Source organism: Pleurodeles waltl, chromosome 9 (genome assembly GCF_031143425.1).
Source record: "Pleurodeles waltl isolate 20211129_DDA chromosome 9, aPleWal1.hap1.20221129, whole genome shotgun sequence".
NCBI classification, from domain to species: domain Eukaryota; kingdom Metazoa; phylum Chordata; class Amphibia; order Caudata; family Salamandridae; genus Pleurodeles; species Pleurodeles waltl.
In genome coordinates, this window is record NC_090448.1 from 515,136,512 (window position 1) to 515,160,058 (window position 23,547).

General features: G+C 40.6%; 1 protein-coding gene across 1 annotated transcript in view; it reads right to left on the minus strand.

Annotated features, from left to right (window-relative positions):
* PRKCH (protein kinase C eta) overlaps nucleotides 1-23,547 on the minus strand; it is a 656,855-nt gene that overhangs the window by 292,196 nt on the left and 341,112 nt on the right. The window contains exons 4-5 of the mRNA XM_069207402.1: nucleotides 22,924-22,958; nucleotides 14,799-14,884 (exon numbers count right to left, since the gene is read on the minus strand). Of these exons, the coding sequence (XP_069063503.1) occupies nucleotides 14,799-14,884; nucleotides 22,924-22,958 (121 nt within the window). The remainder of the gene's footprint in view (nucleotides 1-14,798; nucleotides 14,885-22,923; nucleotides 22,959-23,547) is intronic.

Genomic DNA, 23,547 nt, shown 5'->3' on the forward strand with positions numbered 1-23,547 from the left:
CACGCATCACCCCCACAAGCATACGCGCACTCACACACCCCCTCTACATACTCAGACGCACACCCCCATGCACGCACAGAACACACACACCCCTCCACGCCCTCCCCTAACGGACGATCGACTTACCTGGTCCGTCGATCCTCTGGGAGGGGGCGGGATCCACGGGGGCAGCTCCGCCGACACCACACCGCCAACAGAACACCGCCACGACGAATCACAGGACGTGATTCGCTGGGCGGTGTTCTGTTGGCGTGGCGGTGGAGGTGGAGCAACCTCCACTTCCCCGCCTCCCGCCAGTATGGCTGTTGGCGGCTCTCCGTCCGTAAAGGGACCGAGGGCTGCCAACGGTCATAATAGGCCGAGCGGCAAACCGCCTGCACTGGCGGTCTTCCGCACGGCGGTCCCTCGGCGGTCTTAAAAAAAGACCGCCGAGGTCAAAATGACCCCCTAAGTTTGGAAGCAGGGATTTACACCTAGGTCTCATTATTCTAATATATGTAACCTTGATGCTAAACTGCAACTCCTGCCAAGAACACTCAAATAAATTTCTCAAATTGCTACTACCAATCCTGAGCCCTAGGATTCAAATCAATAAAAAGAAACCCACAGAAATGCTGAGAGAATAGCTAGAAATGTTGTCAATGCTGACTTTGAATATTCAAATTCTATAAATCTTTTGGCATCCTTAGAAAGGGATATTTTCAATCCTTCCCCAATATGGCCGTCTGTATGATTTATGTTGTATGGGTAATCTGCTTCTGAGGATCACGCGGATGCCATTGTGCTGTGAAACTAGCCGAAGATCAATACGGCAATCATTGTGTTCTACCCACTGAAGGATTTTGTCATGAGGGATGTTAGATCTGGCATCTTTTGGCGTGATTTTGCCTGAATTTCTGCTTTCTGACCTCTTGTTTAGATTGTGTGCCATTTGTAAGGACTGAACCGCTGAATTCACTGTACAGTTCTGAGAGCCCGTAAGAAATGTTTACTTTTACTCCAGTTCTTTGAGAAGTTTTTTCTTTTTCTTTTTGAAACAATACTTTACATGCACACATTAGCACAACTATCATGTTATAAAGACATGTTGGTTTTGCCGTTGCTTGTTGTTTTAACACTGAATACCTAGTTATAGTGGAACTCTATATTTTTAGCTATCAGACATGTAGAATAGAGGGAGGGCATAGAGAGAAGATGCTTTCATCAGCCTTGATTGTTGATTGTCCTTAAAAGAAAACTCTGCCTTTACATAAATCTCAACCATGAGCTATTATTAATGGTTTGTCCATGTGCTCCTGAAGAACACTAGGCTTGCAGCACCCAGCGATTTCTCACCACCAACAAATTCACTTCTTACTCACTCAACATAAGTCCCATTTGAATATCAACTGTATATTGTTCTTGAAACGTTTGACAGTTTACATACACATCAATACTTGATATCAGCCACACTTCTTAGTACGCTGCAATTTCTCTGTTAACCCAATTTTTTTAAACACATTTTATTGGCATTCTCAGTGAGAAACAACGTGTTAAGCATGATGGGTCATAATATAGATGGAAATGGTACATTCAGTGGTAGTCAATACTTGCATGCGAAACATTATAAGGCCTGCAATAGGCACTGCAGGTCTTTATTTTTGCTGTTAGCATATTATACACCACAGCAAAGCATTGCTACTACATCAGCGATGCCATTCGAACTAGAACACTAGTAACAATCTCATACCCCACTTACTTGCCCAGTCCAATTACCACCCAAAGGGAAGAGTTCCGATAGGTCCTTTTACTTCCACTGTCTGTTCTGAAGTAAAATTTTGGAATGTCAGGGGGCGAGCTGCTTAATCAAAGGCTTAGATCTTAGGTAGAGGATTTGGTCGAGTTGGGCATGATCCCAGTCCGGGAGGGTGGGTCTTTTTTCCAAAATAATCTACTTCCAGGTCTGTCAATGGTGTGGGGGAGCCTTCTTTCAAGCAGTCCACATCTAGTCAAAGCTCACCCAGTAGACCCTCCCATGCCAGGGCCATCTCCATCGGGACCCTCCCCTGTTGGCATCCCTCATAAGGTTAATAGTCTCATAGTCAGTCCAACATATTAGGTCGTTACACTTCTTTGCAAATTGTGGGCCCTTGGGACTCTTCCAATTAAGAGTGATAAGTCTTAGGCAATAGCACAAGCTCTATAAATCTAAATTTGGTGGTCACTTTGAGTTTAGCTGGTCTAGGAAAAAGCCCCAAAAGGCAAACCAAAAGCACTAGTGCTGAATTATGGTCAGTTAGGTCATTAGTAAATGCCATTATGTCTTCCTAGTGTTTCAATGCGTAATGCTGCCAGTCCATCAGGCGACTTTGGGTATCTGTAAAGGGACCTATATCCAACTCCAGTGAGTAGGGTGTTTCCGTTTTAGTTTTCTGCAGATAGCTTGTCTGACAGTGTTTAGCCACCATGTGTAAACTCCTAAATTCAGCTCTGACTTTCGTGGGCTCAAAGATTATGTGGGAGAACTATTTAAGTGAAGGCGTGTCTGCCCCCTGCCCGATCTCTCCTCAGGCCCTAGCTCCCACTCATTGTGTCACCCACTGCATTTAAGCCATTAGATCAGTGATACTCAAAGTACGGCCCAGAGGCCCTTCTGACGGCCGGAGGCCCTTCTGACCTTTACATGCAGCCCCTCAAAGAACAGCAGCACTGGGCTCCTGTTTACTGAAGGGAGCAGTAATTTTTCCTAAAGGGACAAGCCTTTACTTCCAACTAGAGTACCTTATTAACTAATGTAAAAAATAAAATAAAAAATAAGGAAGATGTACTGCACTACTTAACTTTAGGAACACTATATTTTTAAAGACATCTTGCAACAAACATGAAAAAATGTGAACGTCCCCATAAAAATCCAAAGAGGTGCATTTCACCTTAGTATAAAAGTACATTTAGAAGTATTTTTAAGTGATAATTTGCAAACAGGAATTTAGAAACATCCATTCTTCTCCCAACCCTGGCAACAATGCAAAGAGTGAACTAAGAGGCAAGTCAGTTGTTATGTTCACCGTCTGTGTGGCCTCGGTTGCTATTATATATGGACTACACCGGCCAGTCTTCTGGCATCAATGTGGCCATCTGTCACACAACAGGCCAAAGTTTTCGACCCCCTGGAAATTTTTTGCGCGTACCCATGCATTAAATAATATGCCTCAAAATCTGACACCGCAAGGCCACCATCATGGCTCAGGCACTGGAGTTTCATCAGCACCACACTGCACCGACTCCTATTCCAAATAAACCCAACTAGTAGTGTACTCATTTCCCTGAATGTACTTCTGGGTATGATTATGGGAGGTGTAGTAAAGTACTACAACAGTCTAGTCAACCACAACTCTAGCCATTACTGAAAGGGGGAGTGTCTTTCAGAGCCCTACTCCGGCATAGAGAGCACAAATCACTTTCCTCACATTTCCCTTCAGGATGTTGAGTTTGTTCATACAGAGTTGGACCTGTAAATATCAAAATTAGTTCTGCTCCCATGTGGGACCCCCAGGGTCCAGGCCATCCTCTTCTAAGGGTAGCAATGTGAAAAGAACAAGTCTTTTGCCACTTCACTCTTAGTCCCCCTAGGTCTCCAAAGTCATGTAGGGATCGGGTGGCTTTGTCTATGTCAGTTCATTTATCATTGAGAAAGAGTAACATGTCATCGCTATACAAAGCTATGTGATGGGTGCACCACTCTACATTGTATGAATCAGAGATTACCCCACCTACCCACACCCTTGTTGTAGGGTGTGATATATAAAAATTTGGTCAAGGCAATAAAGTCCCTGCACATTCCCATCCTATCCATAACAGCGTACAGTATTACCAGTCTAAACTGTCAAAGGCTTTCTCTATGTCCACTGACATCACTACCGTCTCAGGGTTTAATTGAGGGGTTGCTGTCTGGAGTGCCATGACTTTCCAGATGTTAAAAGCGGTGTTTCACTTCAGTGTAAATCCAGTGTGATCTTGGTGCATAATGTAATGCATATAGGGTAGAAGTCCTAAGGCTAAGATCCTGGTTAGTATTTTGAAATTAATATTTAGCATTGACAGTGGTCTATATGCTACAATGTTATGAGCAGGGCACTCAGGTTTGATCAGAGGGATTCTTAATGCCTCCTACGTAGTTGGCAGTAGAGAACATGTGTCCATAGCCACTTTGTAAACCTCAAAGAGGAAGGGTGGCAATAAGTTGCTGCACTTAGCATAGAACTCCACTGGGAATCTGTCAAATCCTGGTACTTTTCACTAGGCCATGTGCCTAATAGCTGCTGTTATCTCTTACACAGTTACGTCCACTCTCAACCTCTCTGCTACATATAAAGGAAGGGAAACAGAGCTACGCAATTTAGCCCAGAGTGGCTGCAAGGGCAGCCTGTTCTCGCTGGGCGTATACGTTAGTATAGTGATTGTCAAACAATTCATTGTTTTCAGCTTGACTATATACCCTACCAACATCTTCATCCTCTAATTCCAGGCTAACAGAGTCCCAGATTTATCACGCTCTGCATGCGCTGTGGCCATGTAGCCGAGTTGTTCCACTATTTCTTCCAGTTTTTCTTGTGCTTCTAGGAGCGCCGGATGATAAGTAGGGTCATCATGCCTGTCTCGTTGCTGTTGCCTGAGAGTGTGCTCCGGTGTCAGGACCTCACATACAAGAGTTTTGTGGACCCCTTTAGCTATGCATTGTACCCTAAGTGCCACCTTAAGATTTCCCATTCTGTCAGAGTAAGGGAAGCCGTATCCGCATTCTCTGCGAAGTGCTGGTGGATCGTCTTCTCTACTGTGAGGCGAAAAGACGAGCTCTCCAAATTTTCACTTATGAGTCTTCAAGTTGTAGATGGAGTCGGTACCCAGGCTAATGTCAGGAGAAATGGGTTATGGTCAGAAAAGGGTCTAGCCATATATTCAGAGTGAGCCATTAGTGTGTGTGTATGGATAATGTGGGTATTAAAGTGTCTAAGCGTTCATGGAGGTCATGCAATGGAGAATGAGAGGAGTAGTCCTTGTTGCCCGGGTGTGTCAGTCTCTTTGTATCCAGCAGGCCCCACTGAGTTTTCCAGGTTTGGAATTTATTCGCCTTCCGTATCACAGAGGTGTCTCTCAACTGTGGATGCAATGTGATACAGTTAAAATCACTGCAGTGGATAATAGGATGAGGAAGGGAAAAGTTGTCAAAAAATCAAGCGTGGTCTGGGTTGGGCATGTATATGTTAACTATTGTGACGTCTTTGTCCCCCAGTCGCCTGCTAAGCACCACTTACCAATCTTCTCATCTAAGGCCTGGAATGGAAAACCTGGCCTCATCAATATAAGAACTCCCCTGGAAAAAGTAGACCAAGCTGTGTAATATAAATGCCACCACCACCTCCTTTGGAGGACTGCCCCTACTTGTGCAGGCAGATGGGTTTCCTGTAGCTGGGAAGAATGTACTCCCTGCAGTTTCAGATATGCCTGGACCTTGTACCTTTTTGCCATAGTATTCAGCCCCCAGTCATTGCTTGAATTAGTTTATATCCCTTGCCATACCCAGCTAGCTAAACAATGCTAATATATTGTGATTGGTAGGAGTGGTGCCAGCGACCCCTAGTGAACCCCACTGATGCAGACAGTAGTTTAACATAAACAGGTAACAGTCCATTTTACCGCAACAGTAAATTCCATCCCTCCAGGCCAGGATAGAAAGGAAACACCCCCACCAACCAAACTAAGTAGAGCAATCAACAACTTGTGTGTGAATGGCATGAGTAACTTTGGCTGGGTGTTGGCTTCCACAACGAAGACAAGCCAGAAAGATCCAGCACATCCACCAAACATCTTAATAATAACAGTGTGCCTCAGTGTGGGCCCCACACCGCCATGCCCCAACATCTCTTTCCGTATGTAGCAAAAGCAGACCCTATCAGTCCCGGAATCATAATGTCCCTGTGGAAAGACTTCACAAGGATGCCTTCAGCCCAGGTCATCTGCAGATCCTGGCATGACTTGGAGTATCTCAATTCTGGAGTACATATGTAAGGTAGAATCTGAGCCTGGGTCCGAGACTGTCCCCTCTGTGGAGCTCTGTTTACCAACCTGGGGAGATGGCACCCTGGGTGAGCCAATGCTAGCTGTGGCCTTGACTGTCCTCCTCGCATCCTGCTGGGTCTGCTCCTTCATGGGCAAGTTTCTCTGTGTAAATCTATTTCGGGTTTCATGGCGCATATGATTCAGTTTGTATGGTGTGGGTCGCGGTATTTCTTTTACCCCAAGTAGTGAGTTTATCCAGTCCTACATGTCCTGTGGCTCAGTGAAAACCTTGGTGCAAGCATTTGTGATGATCTTCAGTTTTGCAGGGAATTACATGGCATATTTTTATCTCCACCTGGGGAGGCATTTATTTGCACCCATGAAAGAGGCCATTTGTTTTTGGACTGCCATGGTGAAATCTGGGAGCAACATCACCTTATGATCACCTTATGATTATCAACCATGAGTACCTCTTTGCCTTGTACCTCTTTGAGTATAAGATACCTGTTGCAGAAATGTAAAAATCTTGCTTCCGGGCCTAGCAGGGCTCCAGGAGGGGGGGTTCACTGGTACCCCATGGGCATACTCCAGAAAAAACAAGGAGGGGGCCCTCAGATGCCATGGACTTCTTCACCAGGTCTCCAGAAGGGCAACCATATCCTTTCCCTTCATATCCATTCGGACAACCCAACTACTCGTATGTTGTTCCTGCATGCCCTACCTTCTGCATCTTCTGCTCTGCATTCCAGGATTCAAAGTTTCTCCATTACATCCACTATGCAGTCTTTGAGGGTTCTCACCGCGGATAGTGTTGTGTTTCGTGGAGGTTAGTCACTCTGGCAATTTCCACTGGTCATGATGTAGGATGCTCAAGTCTGCCACCACTGTGTCCTACCTATGCTGCAATGCTTCCCTGGTTTCTTTGATGGCAAGTAGGATGGAGTTCAGTGTACTTTCAGGGCAGTAGGAGGACAGCGATTAGCCCTCTCCTTCAGGTTGCTGTGAGAGCAGGACATCGACGCTTCGCCTTCCCCCCTTTCCCCTGAGCTTTCAGTGTCTCTCCATGACCACCAGGGATCTGGCAGCTCCAAGTACTCGGGTGAGGGGGCACCGCTGTGAGCTGTGGGGTGTCCCTGATCAGTCTTCAGTGTGTATTGCTTAGTGGGGAGCCTCCAGGTCCCTGACTTAATAGCAAGGAGGTAGAGAACGTGGCGCTCTACCCCAGATGGTTGCCAACCTCCCCGTGGGACCTCTGACTGTGGGGCAGAGCTACCACCATGTCCAGTGCAGGACGGGGCCCCAGAGACCATGCAGCAGCTCTGGGTACTCAGCAGGCTGGCCCAGGGGTGCACAATGCGTTTCCATGTCTGGCTCGTGTCAACTTTCACTACTATTGTTTGCAGCAGTAGCACTGCAACAAGGCCTCTCAGTTAGCCCCCCTCCCCTTGTTGGTGCACCTCTGCTTTACAGGCCTCATCAGCACAGTGCCCAGGCAGGTAGGGCATCATTGCCCCCACCACGATTCACCCATCACATCCCTGCAGGCCCATGTCGGCAGCCCAATGCCGGTAGCCCCAGCTCCTGCTGCTTCATGTTGTCATCTGGTCCTGGAGTGGGTGGTTGTCAATGGGGACCAGTCCTCGCTCGCTCCTCCTCCAATCACCTAGACCGGGCCTCACAGCACTTCAGGGGTCTCTTTGGTCTCCGCAGGTCGCCATCTTAGATTCTTCCACCTCAGTATCAGGCCCCCTTGTGCATCCACTGTTCCAGAGGCCAGGTGACCCAGTGATGCGGGTAAATGGAGGGTACATCTGCCCTTTAGATTTGGGATCATGGGGAAGTAAGTATGGCATGATAGTGTTAGATGACTGCGTTGCCACTGGGAGCTCACAGACCGGTCTGCTCTCTCCAGCAGCATTAGGACACTCCCCCCATGTTGACACAAGTTGACATGCCATGTTTCAAAAGCAGAGGGAGGCAAATTAACGTAAACATCTGCCAAGCACTAAAACATAGTAGAAAGGCTCAGGACACTTTTGAAGAATTCTTCAGGCAGACACTGTCGGCAAATTGGAGCTGACAAGACACCCAGCAATCCAGAAAAGGCCTCCCTGCAAAGGAGATTACTGCCAAGAGGTATTGTCCTAGATTGTTGGGACCCACATTTTTGCTTGTGAGGGCTTCTCCATTTAACATCATGACAACACATCCATTTTCAAACATGAATCGCTGCACCACAGATGTATAATGCGCCATGACCAACAAAGAATTATTTTCAATTGTTTCAAGAAGACACAGTTGAACACCATTGACTTGTCAATGAAGGACTTGGTTGTTTAGCAGCCACAGTGAATGTAATCTCCTGATTGCGCCCTAAAGTAATAGAAATAAATATAACTTTCTTCAGGAAACGTCTCACAGAAAATTCTCCAGCACAAATGCAGCTAAAAATTCAAAATATACCCTAGTGGCAAGAACATCTAAGCAGAAACTGAATTCAACATTGTAAGGCAGTAAGGCACTGCAAGATCATAACCAGTCTTTGCAGCAAACATGCATATTACACTTTCTGTTTTTCTGCACAGGCCTTTCAGCAGTCACTGTTTAATGGACAATGCTCAGTGGAAACAAAACCAACAGCAACCATTTGATGCTCAATATGTTTATCCATCTAAAAGAAGCCTAGCGCAGTTTAAGTCTAACTTGTGCATGGATTTCTTAGTTTATCACTTTGACTCCAGATGTCATAGCTGTGAGAGCCCATAATGCAACTCTACTCCTCACATTATCATCTGCACATCAATGGTCTGCTTCACCTTTTAGGCACAGTGTGTATTGTACTATTCTGCATGTAGGATCCCTATGGTGAACATTCCATAATTATAGATAGAACCATCAAGCTGCTCCCACTATGCAGGCTGTCAGCATTCTTATTGGTTGTTTATATATGTCCCTTTACATGGATTTGAGTGTCCTGCCTGTGTTATTTAAACCTCACAACAAGATTTCATGTACCACTATGAATTTCTCCCTCCAGATCCTAAATAGCATTTGATTTAGCAACCACTGGAAGCACGTATGACCCCAACCCACTCTTCTCGGTCACAGAAAACAGTTAAAATGATGTTCTTTTATCTACTCCAGTTGGGCTACCATGGAATTTTAACTATACTCTTTAAACCATAATACTAAGATTGCTATCTGTTTGTATTTGTAGTTGTTAACTCTGGCACTGACAACATACACTGCTCAGATATAGACATTTGTATCACAAAATTACAAACAATATATCAATAAACTGGAAACATATATTAAGCAGACAAGCAGAGTTGCATAAATTAATTAAGTGGTACCACAAAGAGAAGGTAATTATCATAGAAAAACACATATTTTTTAGTTGAGCCCCTTCCATCGTTGGCTATCCAAATGTCTGATCCCACAGATTTCACTTTAAGGCAATGTTTTCTATAAATCTATTTCTGATTTTAGTTTGAGTCTTTCAAGTATTTGGAATGTTAATTTTCTTATGTTAGGTTCCATTCTTGATCAAATGATCAATTGATGCTCAAATAATCTTCTCCTGGATCATGATGTCCCTGATGTGGTTAGCTAGCTGGAATTGCTGAACAAAGTTTGTGGAGTAAATTACATCCTAAATCATACAATGATTCTGTCCATTGACATTTGATAACCTCAAAGATTGATTGTAATTAAGAAAGCAAAAGCCCACGTTCATGCACAATCTCCTTTTCTGCTTGCCTATTAAAAGGTTTAAATCATTTCCGACTTCATCCTGTAAATGCGATGGAAATTCAGTATTGAGAAGGTAGACATTTGTCAAACGTTTGGAGGAAGTGTTTGATTTGACAATAATTGAATAATTCTTCCTTTGCACTAATGGCCATCAACTGAAGCTCAAGAAATGAAGTTATTCAGTGCTACCAGCAAAAATGATCATGTTTCAGATGCCAACCCTAGCTATAATTATTAGTTCATGGAGAGGAAAAACAACTATTATCCCAATAGGGCATGTGTGTACAAAGTTATGGAATTCTACATTCCTACAATATTTCTTACAAAATCTCTACTCTCAGTTTGACAGTCTCAAAATTAAAATTTTCAAGAACCACCTGTATCTAAACTTGAACAAACGCTATGAGCCTGATTATGACCTTGGCAGAGGGGATTACTCTGTCACAAACGTGACAGATACCCCGTCCGCCGTATTACAAGTTCCATTCTATCCTATGGAACTTGTAATTAGGTGTATGGGATATCCGTAACGTTTGTGACTGAGTAATCCCCTTCTCCAAGGCCATAATCAGGCCCTATGTCTGTCTTTATGTTACAAGTTAATATCTGCCAAAAAGTAGTTTCAGAAAACTAATAATGCTTGGGCACCGTTTTAATAAGGGTGTCATAAAAATTGTAATACGAGTCCAGGAAGTATAAGTTTGTAACAGAAGTTTACAATGGAATGAAAACCTACCCTGCATACAGACTGTTTTACCAGTGACTTAATTTTAACGTATAGAATGAAAGATGGGCAACTGTGAGTTATTTGAAGATTTTTCACCAAGGGTTTCTGAGTGACATCAAACAGGCAATGAGAGCAAAGCTTGCCTTGTCTATGATATCACTCAGAACCCCGAGGTGGAAAACATCCCAGTAACACATTGTTATCCATCTATAATTATATGTTATGTATAGCCTTCAAAATCATCCGCCTTTTCTTATTACTGCCAGGTGGGGGTAAAGGACTAAAGGGGAGCCATGGTGTCTCTCCCTGTCCTAAATGTGAAAAAATATTTTTCCTTCCATTCTTATCCAAATGCCACCATCTTCCATGCCTTCCTTCCCCCTCCTGCAGCTGTTCTTTTTGTTTTCAGTCAAAGCAGACAAGCAGAGCTGTGTGACAGGCTGTCAGCGAGGTCTGTCAGCCTGGACTGGATGGACTTTATGACATAGGATTTACACAGCTGAGGGTGTACCTATTAAGGACAGTGAGGGTTGGGTTACTTTCGAATAATATAAACAGCAAATACCTCCACTCATCATAGATCAAAACCTACTTAAGAGGAGACATGCATATCTTTTTCATCATGTCCCCACTAATTCCTTTAAGCATATTCATAATTACTTCAGCTTATGAAAGGAACATTTGAATTAATTTTCAAACAAATCCACAGCAAAACAGATGATTCTTCCACATTAGCATGCTATATCACCTTATACAAGCACTAGATATAATTTGACATTCCAATACCAGTTTTTCAGATCACAATAACATGTTTTTCAAACAGAATCATGATTTATCAATGTTTACAACAGTACCCAAAAAAAATGTCTTTATTATATTAGTTCACAAAAAATCAGGCTCCACTATTACCCACAACACTTTTCTTCACAATGAGAAAAAAATGTTCCTTTCATACGCTGAAAATGTTCCTTTCATAAGCTGAAGTAATTATGATTATGCTTAAAGAAATGGAATTAGTGGGGACATGATGAAAAAGGTCTGCATGTCTCCTCTTAAAATAGTTTTGCTCTATGGTGAATGAGGCTATTCACTGTTTATATACTCCATGAACAGTGAGTGCTGAAGAATCTATTCCATTCTGGTCCTTGGGCTTGACAACCAATTTTAACCTCTACATCCTGGTTTAGAATCTTGAATTTTACTCTCAAATATGTTTTGTTGTCTCAATCTTGGAGTGTGTCTTTAACTTGACTTCACCTAAGCTTGTTTTAATTATTATTATGTGTTACCCCATAGTTTGACATTTTGCCAGATAGTTTACCTGTTTAATCCAGGTTTTGGCTGACCGACTCTTTCATTGCTTCTTTCTTACAGGCTTGTGTCGTTGTTTGTTTCGCAAACATATATACTAAAATTATACTCTTTTCATTACTTGCAGACTGATATTTCTGAGCTTCAGCCTGTTTGTTCATGCAGATGGTGCCAGGAATGAGTAATGTTGGAAAGTGATGACCTCTCAGGCAGTAGATACGCTGTTGAAGATCAAGTAGAATTTCCTTCCAGAGAAGATTTTTTCTCTCAAGGGACCCCCCAAGATTAGGAGCTGAGGGAAGACAGACTCAAAAGGAAGGGTTCAAAGAAACATCAATGTTATTGCTACATTTCTTGTAGACTGCCAGTGCCTTATCTCTTCTGGGAGCTCTCTAAACGTGGTTCAGCCTTTTGTGTTTGCATTCTCCCTTACTGGGACAGCTTTGCCTTATGAAACACAAACAATGTTTGCAATTGTTGAATTTGGAGAAACTTTAAAATCTATCTTCCTCATTCTCACCATTACTCATACTTTCACTCTTCTGCTCTCTTTCTCTCACCATCTAAAGTAGCTTTAGTTTAATGCATTTGGCTTCCAGGAGAGGCATATGGAAACAATTATGTGGTACTGAATGTGCTCATTGTATTTGAGTAATTGTTTGCTAATTAATGAGAAATCCTTTGAATTTGCCATGTGTGGATCCAAACTGACAAAGCTACCAGTGATGGTGGCAACAATGAAAACTGTTGTTTGGCATTAGTTCACCTTATTTAAGTATGTACTCTATACATTCTTATGCCTATCACCAGCACATCACAGGAGTGTTTTGATATCAGATAATTTGAATCCAGAACAGAAAATCAGTCTATATACTAATTTATAGGTTACATAGTCCACTAGCATAAGTAGTCTTCAAACATATGCACCCCATAATTTTCTTTTTCTCAATATCATGCTCACATAGGCCACTCAGAAAAAAACATCTTACATCTGCTGATATTGTTTTGTTGCTTCTGCCTTTTCAAGCAGAAAGACAGAGGATAAATAAGTTCACTGAAGTGGATGAAAGTGGCCACAGGGAGCAGAGTTGAATCCCAATGAACTGACAAACTCCATTAGGAGCCATCTTTTCAGTGAATCCATGACCATTCCTTGTTAGGCTGATAGTGTATACTATTGATGTATAATAGATATACTTTGTCAAGTGGTACCCTATAATCAAATAATATTCATTTGAGTTGAAGGACCAATCACATTTGATGAGTTACTGAATGCTACCAGAAGACTTAATTTCTGTAGTTGCGTTTGCCAGTCCACACATTCACCAGTGTTAGTATTAGGGTGGTCAAAATGTGAATTGGGCCAGTATTTGCTATACAAGCATTTGTGAGTTAATCCCTTCTCCAAAGCCATCAGCTCACAAAAACAAACCCGTTCTTAAAAAACATGGTTCTCACTACTAATAAATTTAACACAAAATCATATTACAAACTGAAAACAAATTCAATATGACCGAACTCAGTCTAGTATTAACTATTTATCTGAATAAAAACACATTTGTATTTAAAATTGATTCACCATTGACGAATAGTGATTTTTGATATAGAAATATAAATTCTTGGAAAAGTTATCCAACTTTTTGTTTGGCAATTCGGCACATTTTCAGCTTTTTAAACTGAGTTAAAAATTGGTAACCGGGGAAGAAAATTTAATATTTGTAGAGCCCTACTTACTAACTATGGGAAGCCAATGTTACATTTGCAGATTGCAGCACTGTCCTGTATTACTTAAATGGGATAAAGTACCCAAAGCCATACATTATAAGGAAACTGCAAGTCACTGAGGAGTGTGTGACCATTTAGAGAAATTAGGCCGAAAGATGATTTCCTTTATAGGGTCATGGGCTTCAACAGCAGAGGATATTTTATTTTTTTATAATACATGATCACACCATCCCCATTCCCAAAAAACACACTTAATTACTTTATCTCTTTCATTTTTATATGAAAGAGATGGTATGTTTGTGTACATGAAGAAAAAGAGTATAATCATTACTGCAAAATTAAACACACCAAAGCAGTTGGTGATTTTGTTGCACAAAAATATTAGAATCAGTTTAATGTAAATCAGATTTACAGGATGCTGCAGCTCAGAATATATAGAAAAACGCAGAGAAGGTATATCATTATTTTAATGACATTTAGCATCCAAAAAATAAATGTTGATACATATCACACTCTAGTGATCCCTTTTTGTTTAAAAAACAATTGAACATAAGAATGAAAAAACTATTCTCTATTTTGTTGTTTAAACTGCAGCTGCAATTGTGATCTCAGACCTGCCTTTCACCTCAACTGCTAGCTGTGGCACTAGGCATTTTTTAGTCACATCTCAACTGTAATAATGTATTACAGATGACTAGAAATGTAATGAGTGAAATATAATAAGAAAATTAGAGGTGGGCTTTTAAAATAGGGATTGCAGGCTCTCACTTATTATAGTGAAGATAACAACTCAAATGTACATAGTGTAAATATTGAATCGATTAAGACTACTTAAACATCAGTGTTATATCTGATGAGTAGAAATGTAAAGATGAAAGTTCTCTTATTTAATGGAAGCCTTCTCAATTTAGGAAGTGATGTTGTGCATTTGTACACTGAATTTACAGGCACAATGATGAGTGAAATATTTTAGTGATGCAGAGAAATCAATTGAAAAAAGCAGTAAACTTCTAACTTGAATTGATTTATTACTGTTTTCAACAAGACTCTCAGTTTTGGCTATAAAACATACCTCACCATACACATTTAAAGCATCTATCACATTTTCTACCAGAAAAATGAACTGTTCAAACAATTATTGATAATCTAATGGAGGAAATCACAAGCTAGATTTTTCTTGTTCACACCTGAAGAAGGCTTCTAGTAATTCTGATAACAAGACAATAATATTACCATACTAATGTACCTTAGAGCCTTTGTCCTTTAGTGTACTGCAAGTACAGGCTGTAACTATCAGCTGATGGCAGCGCTTGTGCACAACGCAGGTACATACTAGGGAAATGAAAGAGCACTTGTTAATTATACATAGAGAAATACATTCACAATTCCTTTGAAGAGAGGTTCAACAGTGTAACTATGGATACACACAATAGAAAAGTGGGTGTGAGTAGTTATATGACCATAGAATTAACTCCAAAGAAAATAAACACAGTGTAAAAGAAAATATTTATCTGTGGAACAATACTCCTAAAATCCAAAAGCCATCTAGAAATCTGGAGTGGGCAAGATGATGAGCATTTTATATTTATTTATTCATGGATTTTATTGGGCGTGGACCAGTGAATCTCAGGATATAAGGCACTGCCAAGCATTCAGACACCAAACATACTTATGAATGGTAATTCAATATATATGTGCTGTAGACTGGTGTAGTATCAGTGATAGTTCTTGCCCTTGGCTTTTACATCTTATGTTAGAAACATCACTGCTGAACACTATGCACATAATTTTGCAAAGAAACAAGACACAACAAAACTCTTAGGCAATTCATCATTATTACTAAAATATCACTTTGAAATCCATAGAGCACTAATTGTATCTGATAAGGAAAAAAGCATATCTTGAGCTGTTCAACATATTTTCTGAAGTAGAGTTTTCTCTTGATTCATGGATATAGATAACAGAGTACATGCCATACATGGGTTGAGTATATCTGGCACAAATTGCTCTATAGGATAAATAAACCTTACATCATACAAGGATTATTCTTATTTCTGTAGCTGCTACACCTAAGACTTTAAATGTTAGTACTTCAACAAGCAGATGTTATCCAATCTGTTTTATCACAAAGAATTCCTCAACAGTACTCTGTTTCTTATCTGTATTTGCTTTGTTGGCTCCATAATGTTTAGAATCAACACTTAGCTACTAGTTGATGGGTAACAATTATTCAATCTGAGAATTGACTGAGAGTATTAAAAGAACGTTTGGAAAAATAACTGAAAATATGGTAATTTAAATGCAAAAGTAACAGGTTCCACAGTGTCAGAACATTTACTCTGTGATCACTTTACAGATTTTGTGAAGCGTCACTGGCATCACTGTTTAGAGGCCACCCCTCCACTGCCATCATTATAGGAATGCGTGTCCATAGCCTAAACCAATCCATATTGGCTATACCACACACCAATTCAGTGGTAGTTACAAATGAAGATACAAAATCAAATCAAAAGTGTTGTAGGTGGTTGCAATTATAGAGCAAACTAGAATTATGTATTCCATGGCTAGGTTATAGCTGGGGGTAATGAGAATGACTGAGTTTATGTCAACTGGTAGGAAAGACATCTTTACCATTTCTGAGTACAGTGGCATTTGTGATGGTCACTGCAGTGACAAAGCAGTCCTTATAAAATTATAAATAGCTGTTTGGGATTAAAAGGAAAGCTGAAGGCAACACCAGCCTCTTTTCCAAAAAAGAACACACAATCATCCCACTCAAGATCAGGGGCACTTAGGAGACAATGTGGGGCATATCTGCTGGGGAAGATAAAGGGACACAAGAAAAGGACAAACAAATTCTTCATAATAGACAAGGAACCCGCTTGGTAGTCAACATGGCCTTTTTGCTATCACTCACTATGCACCCCTCTTTCTCTTATAACAATAATATCTTATTTTGTCATCTTGCAAAAGCGCACTTTTGAAACCACTACAAAATAAAACGTCAAAGCACTATGATGACTTAAAATGTTGTATCTCCACTGGATCTATGTCTTATAAAGAGGACAATGCTGCATCTGATGATGGAAAATTACTCACCACTGCTATCAACTGTAAATCAATCTTTGGTGTTTGATCAGTTTTTAGGGCTCTTGAACATACATTTCCCACTGCTTAGTTGAAAAACTCATGGTTGACCCAGCTGACCCTGTGCATTATAGACCTGTCTAGCTGCTCCCACTCACCACAACAAAATATTGTAGCCGTATTTAGTAAGACAACTAAGAAGATACTTGAAGATGGTTTGGACACAGCAGCAAGATGCTCAGGGCTCACATTAATCATACCTGATTACTTACCCTCTTATTCCACAAAAAGTTTATTAATGTGTCTTTAACTTGATCATGGAACACAACCCTAAAGGATACTTCGACCTTCCTATTTTCACATTTCATTATAGTGATCTACCATCTCAGAGGATTATTGAACTCTGTCTGGATCGCTGCTCATTAATTTTAATTTCAGTCCAGATGACAACCCATGGATTAAGAATCAATAGAGATGAAATGCTTACACATCAATAGAATCATAATTGTTTTTGATTACAGCTGTGAACACGACCGGCATGCATTACAAACCGGTTGACCGCAACTTTCTTTAGGTTGCTTTGTAGACTGCCAGAAGAGTAAAACATAAACCTATCGTATCAACAAGCACTTTGAGGGCCACTTGTTTTGTTTTGGGAATTTATTGAATATATAATTGGGTTTGTATATAATTATATGAGGTTGATTTACAAACTTGTGCACTGCACACCATGTGCACCAAAGCAATTTGTCAAAAAGAAACATTAATTTAATCTGTATTGTAGAATAAAAACAAATTATTCATGCCACAGTTTGATGCATTTAGTTTTTTTATATGCTTTATTGATTTTGAAGCTAAACTGATAAGTTCATTTTTTTACCAGTGAGGCCTTAATTGTCCCATCGCATTAATTCCTAAAGAATTATTATCTTTGGTAACAATATTTACAGACATTTAGCTCTGGCAGATGGAAGACCTGTTTCCATGTACTGCTCTACAAAAAGAAGTTGGTAACCAAGAACTGTAGCAGCACCCTGTTAAGGTATTACAAACTGTGCATGATGGCCAAACATCCCCCTCATAAGCTAAAACATAAAACAAAACAAAAACATGCTTAATAAAATTAGATCTATCAAAATAAGCTTTGGAACAAATGATCTGAAGCCTGTTATTTCATGGTGCTCTTTTTCTCTCCCCCTTTTCTCTCTCTCTGTCACTGTCTTGTCTCTTGCTATCTATGTACCATTTCTCCTCCCAAAATGTGATTCAAGCCTGCTATACCCTCATATTGTCTACCTCATTTTACACAGGAAGACACGTCACAAGCCTATTGATAGAAGCAAAGTTAGAAGTTCAACCCAGTGTCCACCTCTAATTAAAAATCATACATCCTAATTAACTCCCACTGGGGCTTTCAGTATGGTTTCCAGTCTTGCTAAGGTGACCTAGACACTTATACTTTTTCAGTCTTACTTGAATCATGCATAAAGATCCAGGTGATACATTTGGCACAATGTTTACCTGATCATGGCCAAATCTCGAAGGGAGATATAGGCATCGCCAATTCCTGCAAATGACCAATGATTTTTATCAAGGAGTAGATCATACAGTCCTGTTTTTTTTTGTTTGCAAGCTGATATTTGTAGTTGTGGTCTTCATTTATAAATCCAGGACAAGAACTAAAAAGCGCAAGAAACAAAGTATGAAATCGGGTTTAACCTGGAAGTCATGTCAACTATTTGTAGCACAGTTGTCAAGCATCTTTCTAGGTGAGCCTATCAATTACATACTTTCAGAATACTCACATAACACACAATTCTATGTCAGTTAGTGGTAATGCTGAAGGTATGGGATGGTCCTGAAACTATATTTGACACCCCTACTTTATGGGTTCACTGTGGGACTATGAGTATTGCTTACTGAACTGAAAAATGTAAACCTTGTGCACTTCTTGGTTTTGGAGCAATACATAATCATTGAGAAAAAGCAGTGATATGTTTAGTGTTTGGACTTCTTGTGAAAATCTTTTGCAATATCATAATTTGGTGATTTTTTATTTGTAAATGCAACAAACTGCATACTTTTATGTCAAATTTGATAGTATTTAGGATGAAGTTGTGCATTTATTTTTCATCCTAAGGTTTTCAGAAAAATCAATTCTTCATTCACTGGTCATTTTATTTTCAAACTCCTAGATAATAGACTCTCTAGAGCAGAGCAGGCAAATCTAGCGAGTAACTTGTGAGCTACTGGTAGTTCTCTAGCTACCTGCAAGAAGCTCTCCTATGTGTTGCTCATCCTACTAAATTGAAGGCTATTGCTTGGCTGAATTAACATAAGTATATCAAAATTGAAAAGTATGTATTCAATATGAAAATGTGTGTATTTTCATAACTCATAAGATGTTGTTTGGAGAAAAATGGTTGAAGCTCCATAATATATCTTTATTCCAGGTTGATAAATCCTTTCTTGCATTACTACTGCAAACCCTGACTAATGCCCTGAGGTCATCACTGCTAGCATCCTTGCATGGGGTGGCCACTAATGTAGTGTTGTCTGTAGATCTACGTGATTTTTATTAAACATAACCAGCTCTTATTACACAAAAGGTTGGAGATCTATGGTCTACACTGACTAGTTTACATAAAATAAAATAGAACTAATTCTTTTGTTGCAGCTCGTTGAATAGGTTGTGAAACAAAAAAGCATCACTCCGACACATAACAAACACATATTTGTAAATCAGTACAATAAATAGAACCTACTGAGGGTGCTTGCTTTATCCTTTTTTTTCATAATAAAGAATTAAGCAAGTCTATTTTCCAATTACAAAAAGTGAAACATGAATCTCTGCTCCAGTACAAATAATTTTGCTCTGTTTTCTTATTACAAACGCACCATTACATTTGGCACAGCCCTCTTCATCTGTTTGCCTGTTGAGCTGTCATTCACATTTTGCTTCCTCCCAACACACCATACAGCATGAGGGAATATGTCAGCCCACTTCAGCCACTGGCTCTCTTGCACTGTGAGTAATGGCGATTTTCCTGATTAAATATGCATGTTGGCATAAAAAGAAGTGCACTTCAGTTCCATGGATACAATGCCAGGTTAGTGAGGCATAAATATAATTTGACAAAGATATTGAGTCCCAAATATTGTTGTTAGATGTGGGATCTCTGGTTGGCTGTCAGTTTTCACTCTGTCCAAGCAGGGGCCCTCTCTCTAGTTAGGGTAAGGGAGATACACAGCTCAGATAACCCCTGCTCAGCCCTTGGTAGCTTTGAACAAGCAGTCAGGCTTATCTCACAGGCAATGTGTAAAGTATTTGTATAAACACACACAGTAGCACTATGAAAACACAACACAAGGACTCCACACTAGTTTAGAAAAGAAGCCAATAGTTATCTAAATAAAAAAATACCAAAACGACAAAAATCCCACATACACAAGCAAATATATGAATTTTTAAAGTGAAAAGAGTCTTAGTCCATAGAGATCAATGGATGCGTTGTATTAGCACAAAGTAATTGGTATCCACTGAAAATATTGCCACACGGGCGAGCATACATCGGAAAAGTAAGCGATGCGTTGATTCCTTAGTCGCAAGTGAGGCCGCGCATTCTTTCTCTGACGGGCAAGGGATACATCAGTTTCCAAATCAGCAGCCTCGGGTCCGTGTGATCGTATTGAAGATTTTGACGCCCAGGTATGATGCATGGAAAATCCAGACACACAGTAGCGATAAATCCATGCTGAGCTGGCGATTCGTCGCTGTTACCGGCGATGTGTTGATTTTTCAGCTACTGTGCAGGCGCTGCATCAATCTTTGTGCCACTAACACAGCGGTGCATGGATATTCCCCCACAGGTTACCAGCTTCCACTTCTGAGGGCCCAGGGACTGTATTTGGCAACACTTGGCAAGTCAGGACTCTCAGCAGAAGAGTTCAGGCACTGGCAGATGAAGTCTTTGATGTCCCTGAGACTTCAGACCAGGAGGCAAGCTCAGTTCACGCCCTTGGAGAAGCTTCACAAGCAGCATTTCAGAAAGCAAAGTCCAGTCCTGTCCCTCTAAAGGCAGAAGCAGCAGCAGGTCAGCAAAGCAACAAGCAGAATGGCAGGTCCTCCTCAAGCATCAAACTCTTCCCCTTGGCAGAGGTTCCTCCTGATCCAGAAGTAATCTGAAGGTGTGGGATCAGCAGTCCAATACTTAGACTCATTTTTGCCTTTGAAATAGGCAAACTTCAAAGGAAAGTCTTTGTAGTGCACAAAACCCTGTCTCTTCCTTGCACTGCTCCAGATACACACCAGGGGGTGGGAGTTTGTATTGTGTGAGGATCACAGTCCTTCAACTGCAGGTGTCAGCTCCTCCCTCCCACTTTAGCCCAGGAAGACTGATCAGGATATGCAGGACACACCTCAGCTCCCTTTGTGTCATTGTCTAGAGGGAATTCACAAACAGCCCAACTGTCAGTATGACCCAGACGAGGATTCTACAGGCAGGCAGAGGCACAGAATAGTTAAGCAAGAAAATGCCCACTTTCTAAAAGTGGCATTTTCAAACAGTCTAAAAACCAAATCTACCACGTTTTAAATTCAGAGACCCCAAACTCCACATCTCAATGTGCTCCCAATGGGACACTACACTTAAAAGACATTTAAAGGCAGGTCTCTGTTACCCTTTGGGAGAGATAGTCCTTGCAATAGTGAAAAACACATTTGGTAGTATTTCACTGTCAGGATATGTAAAACTAACCAGTACATGTCCTACCTTTTAAATACACTGCACCCTGCACATGGGGCTACCTAGGGCCTACCTTAGGGGTGACTTACATGTAGTAGAAGGGAATGTTTGGGCTTGGCAAGTGGGTACACTTGCCAGGTCAAAATTGCAGTACAAAACTGCACACACAGCTACTGCAGTGGCAGGACTGAGGCATGTTTACAGGGCTACTCATGTGGGTGGCACAATCAGTGCTTCCGGCCCACTAGTAGCATTTGATTTACAGGCCCTGGGCACCTATAGTGCACTCTACTGGGGACTTATCAGTAAATTATATGTGCCAATCATGGAAAACCAATTACCAATATCTTTTAGGCAGCGAACACTTGCACTTTAGCACTGGTTAGCAGTGGTAAAGTGACCAGAGTATCAAAACCAGCAAAAGCGATTTACAGCACATAGTCCAAAAACAGGAGATCAGAAGTAAAATGTACAGGGAAACCATGCCAGGAAATGCCAGGTCTAACAAGTGTCTACACAATCTTAACCATGTTAACATTAATATAGGCCAGAAAATAATAGTTTCCTGTCATGATACATTAAATAAAGTTTTTACACCTCTTAAAAGTTCACCTGCCTGCTAGGTAGTCTTGTACTGTTCTGTTGAAAATATATGCAATGCTTACCTTTTTAATAGAGCATTTTGATTGTAAACACGTGGCCATCACGTTCAGGCAGGTACATGTTTTCTTTTTTTAATTATTTTAATTTTGCGGCATAAGGTTGCAATAAATATAGCAAAAAACAACTCCGGAACCAGCTTGCCAATGTCAGTTATTGGCTTTGCTGTTGTGTGGTTTCTTTGTTAAAAACTTGCCACGTCCAAAACATGGTTAATAAGAAAAATGTAAGAAATTTCTTTTGCAGTCATTTCCCAATCTATTTTGCATTTTTACTACTGGTGTAAACATGTCTGTAATACTAACTGGGGCAAAGTATGATTAATCTTTGTCTTTTTAATAGAAGAATTGTAATCGGTGGAAAATAGCAACTGCTCCTTTTTTGAACCAGTGCAAATGTATGTAATGTGATTGCCTAAAGATGTTTTTGGAAAGTGTGTTATCCTACCAGTGAACTGGTGTTTCCTACGCTATCTGTTAATTCAGAAAAATCATTTTAAAGCTCCACAGGCCTTTGTTTCCCTTGCTTCCTTTCCATTGTTGTTCCTCGGAGGGTTCTGTACAGTAGGTTTGCTGTGGTTGCTGTGCTTGGTGCCTGGGCAGTACCTTTACTTGTAGCAGAAACTCAATTACTGAAGCGAAACCAGGAAGTAGCAAAGAGCAGGACACAGGGGACCATCAAAATGAACTACACAGCCCTTGACTCAGATGTTATCAACTCTACCTCTAAATGACGTTCGCGGAAATATGTGACTGAACAACAGAAACGCCCTTGAGCATCCAACGAGCTACGTTTTTGCAAGCCTCACTAAAACATACTTACTAAAAACAATACATTAATACCTTTCAGAGCAGCATGATAAATGAAACTTGGTCTTACCTTGGCATTGATAACCTTGCTTCCCAAATACTCCCCTATTTTAAACAAAAAAACAGAAATGAGTTGCAATAAAATACAACACATGCATTTACTAGCAACAACTTTACATTGCAGGCTGCTGAAATCGCACATATTGATTGGAAGAACAGTTTTCACAATGACCGGAAACAGTGATCCCCAAGAGGGCCACAAATAAAATAAGCGGAAATCTAACAGTGCAAATTTAAGCATATGTGTTTTGAAATTCACAAGCAAATATTTGAGCCTGGAAAGCTACGACTCTTATTGTTCCAGGGCTATTGGGCAGATCCAGGAAGGAGAATCCCATGGCTAAGATACTCTTAGAACTGTTTAAATACATCGAAGAGGGTCTGATTTATTAAGAGGCATTCAATGTTGTAAGAAACACTTAAGATTCTCTTAAGTTTAGAAAGGCAGTCTTAAGTCTGTCCTAAATAAGGGAAACCCATTATAAATTAGGCCAACTGTATTAATGTTGTTTAAATCAGAAAATATAGACTTTAGGCAGACTTAAGCTAGGCAGACAAACCTCTTTGTAAACAAGGCCCTTTTTCCCGAATTGAGCCAGTTTTCAAATGTCTTGAGTCCGGAAAAATTCTTACC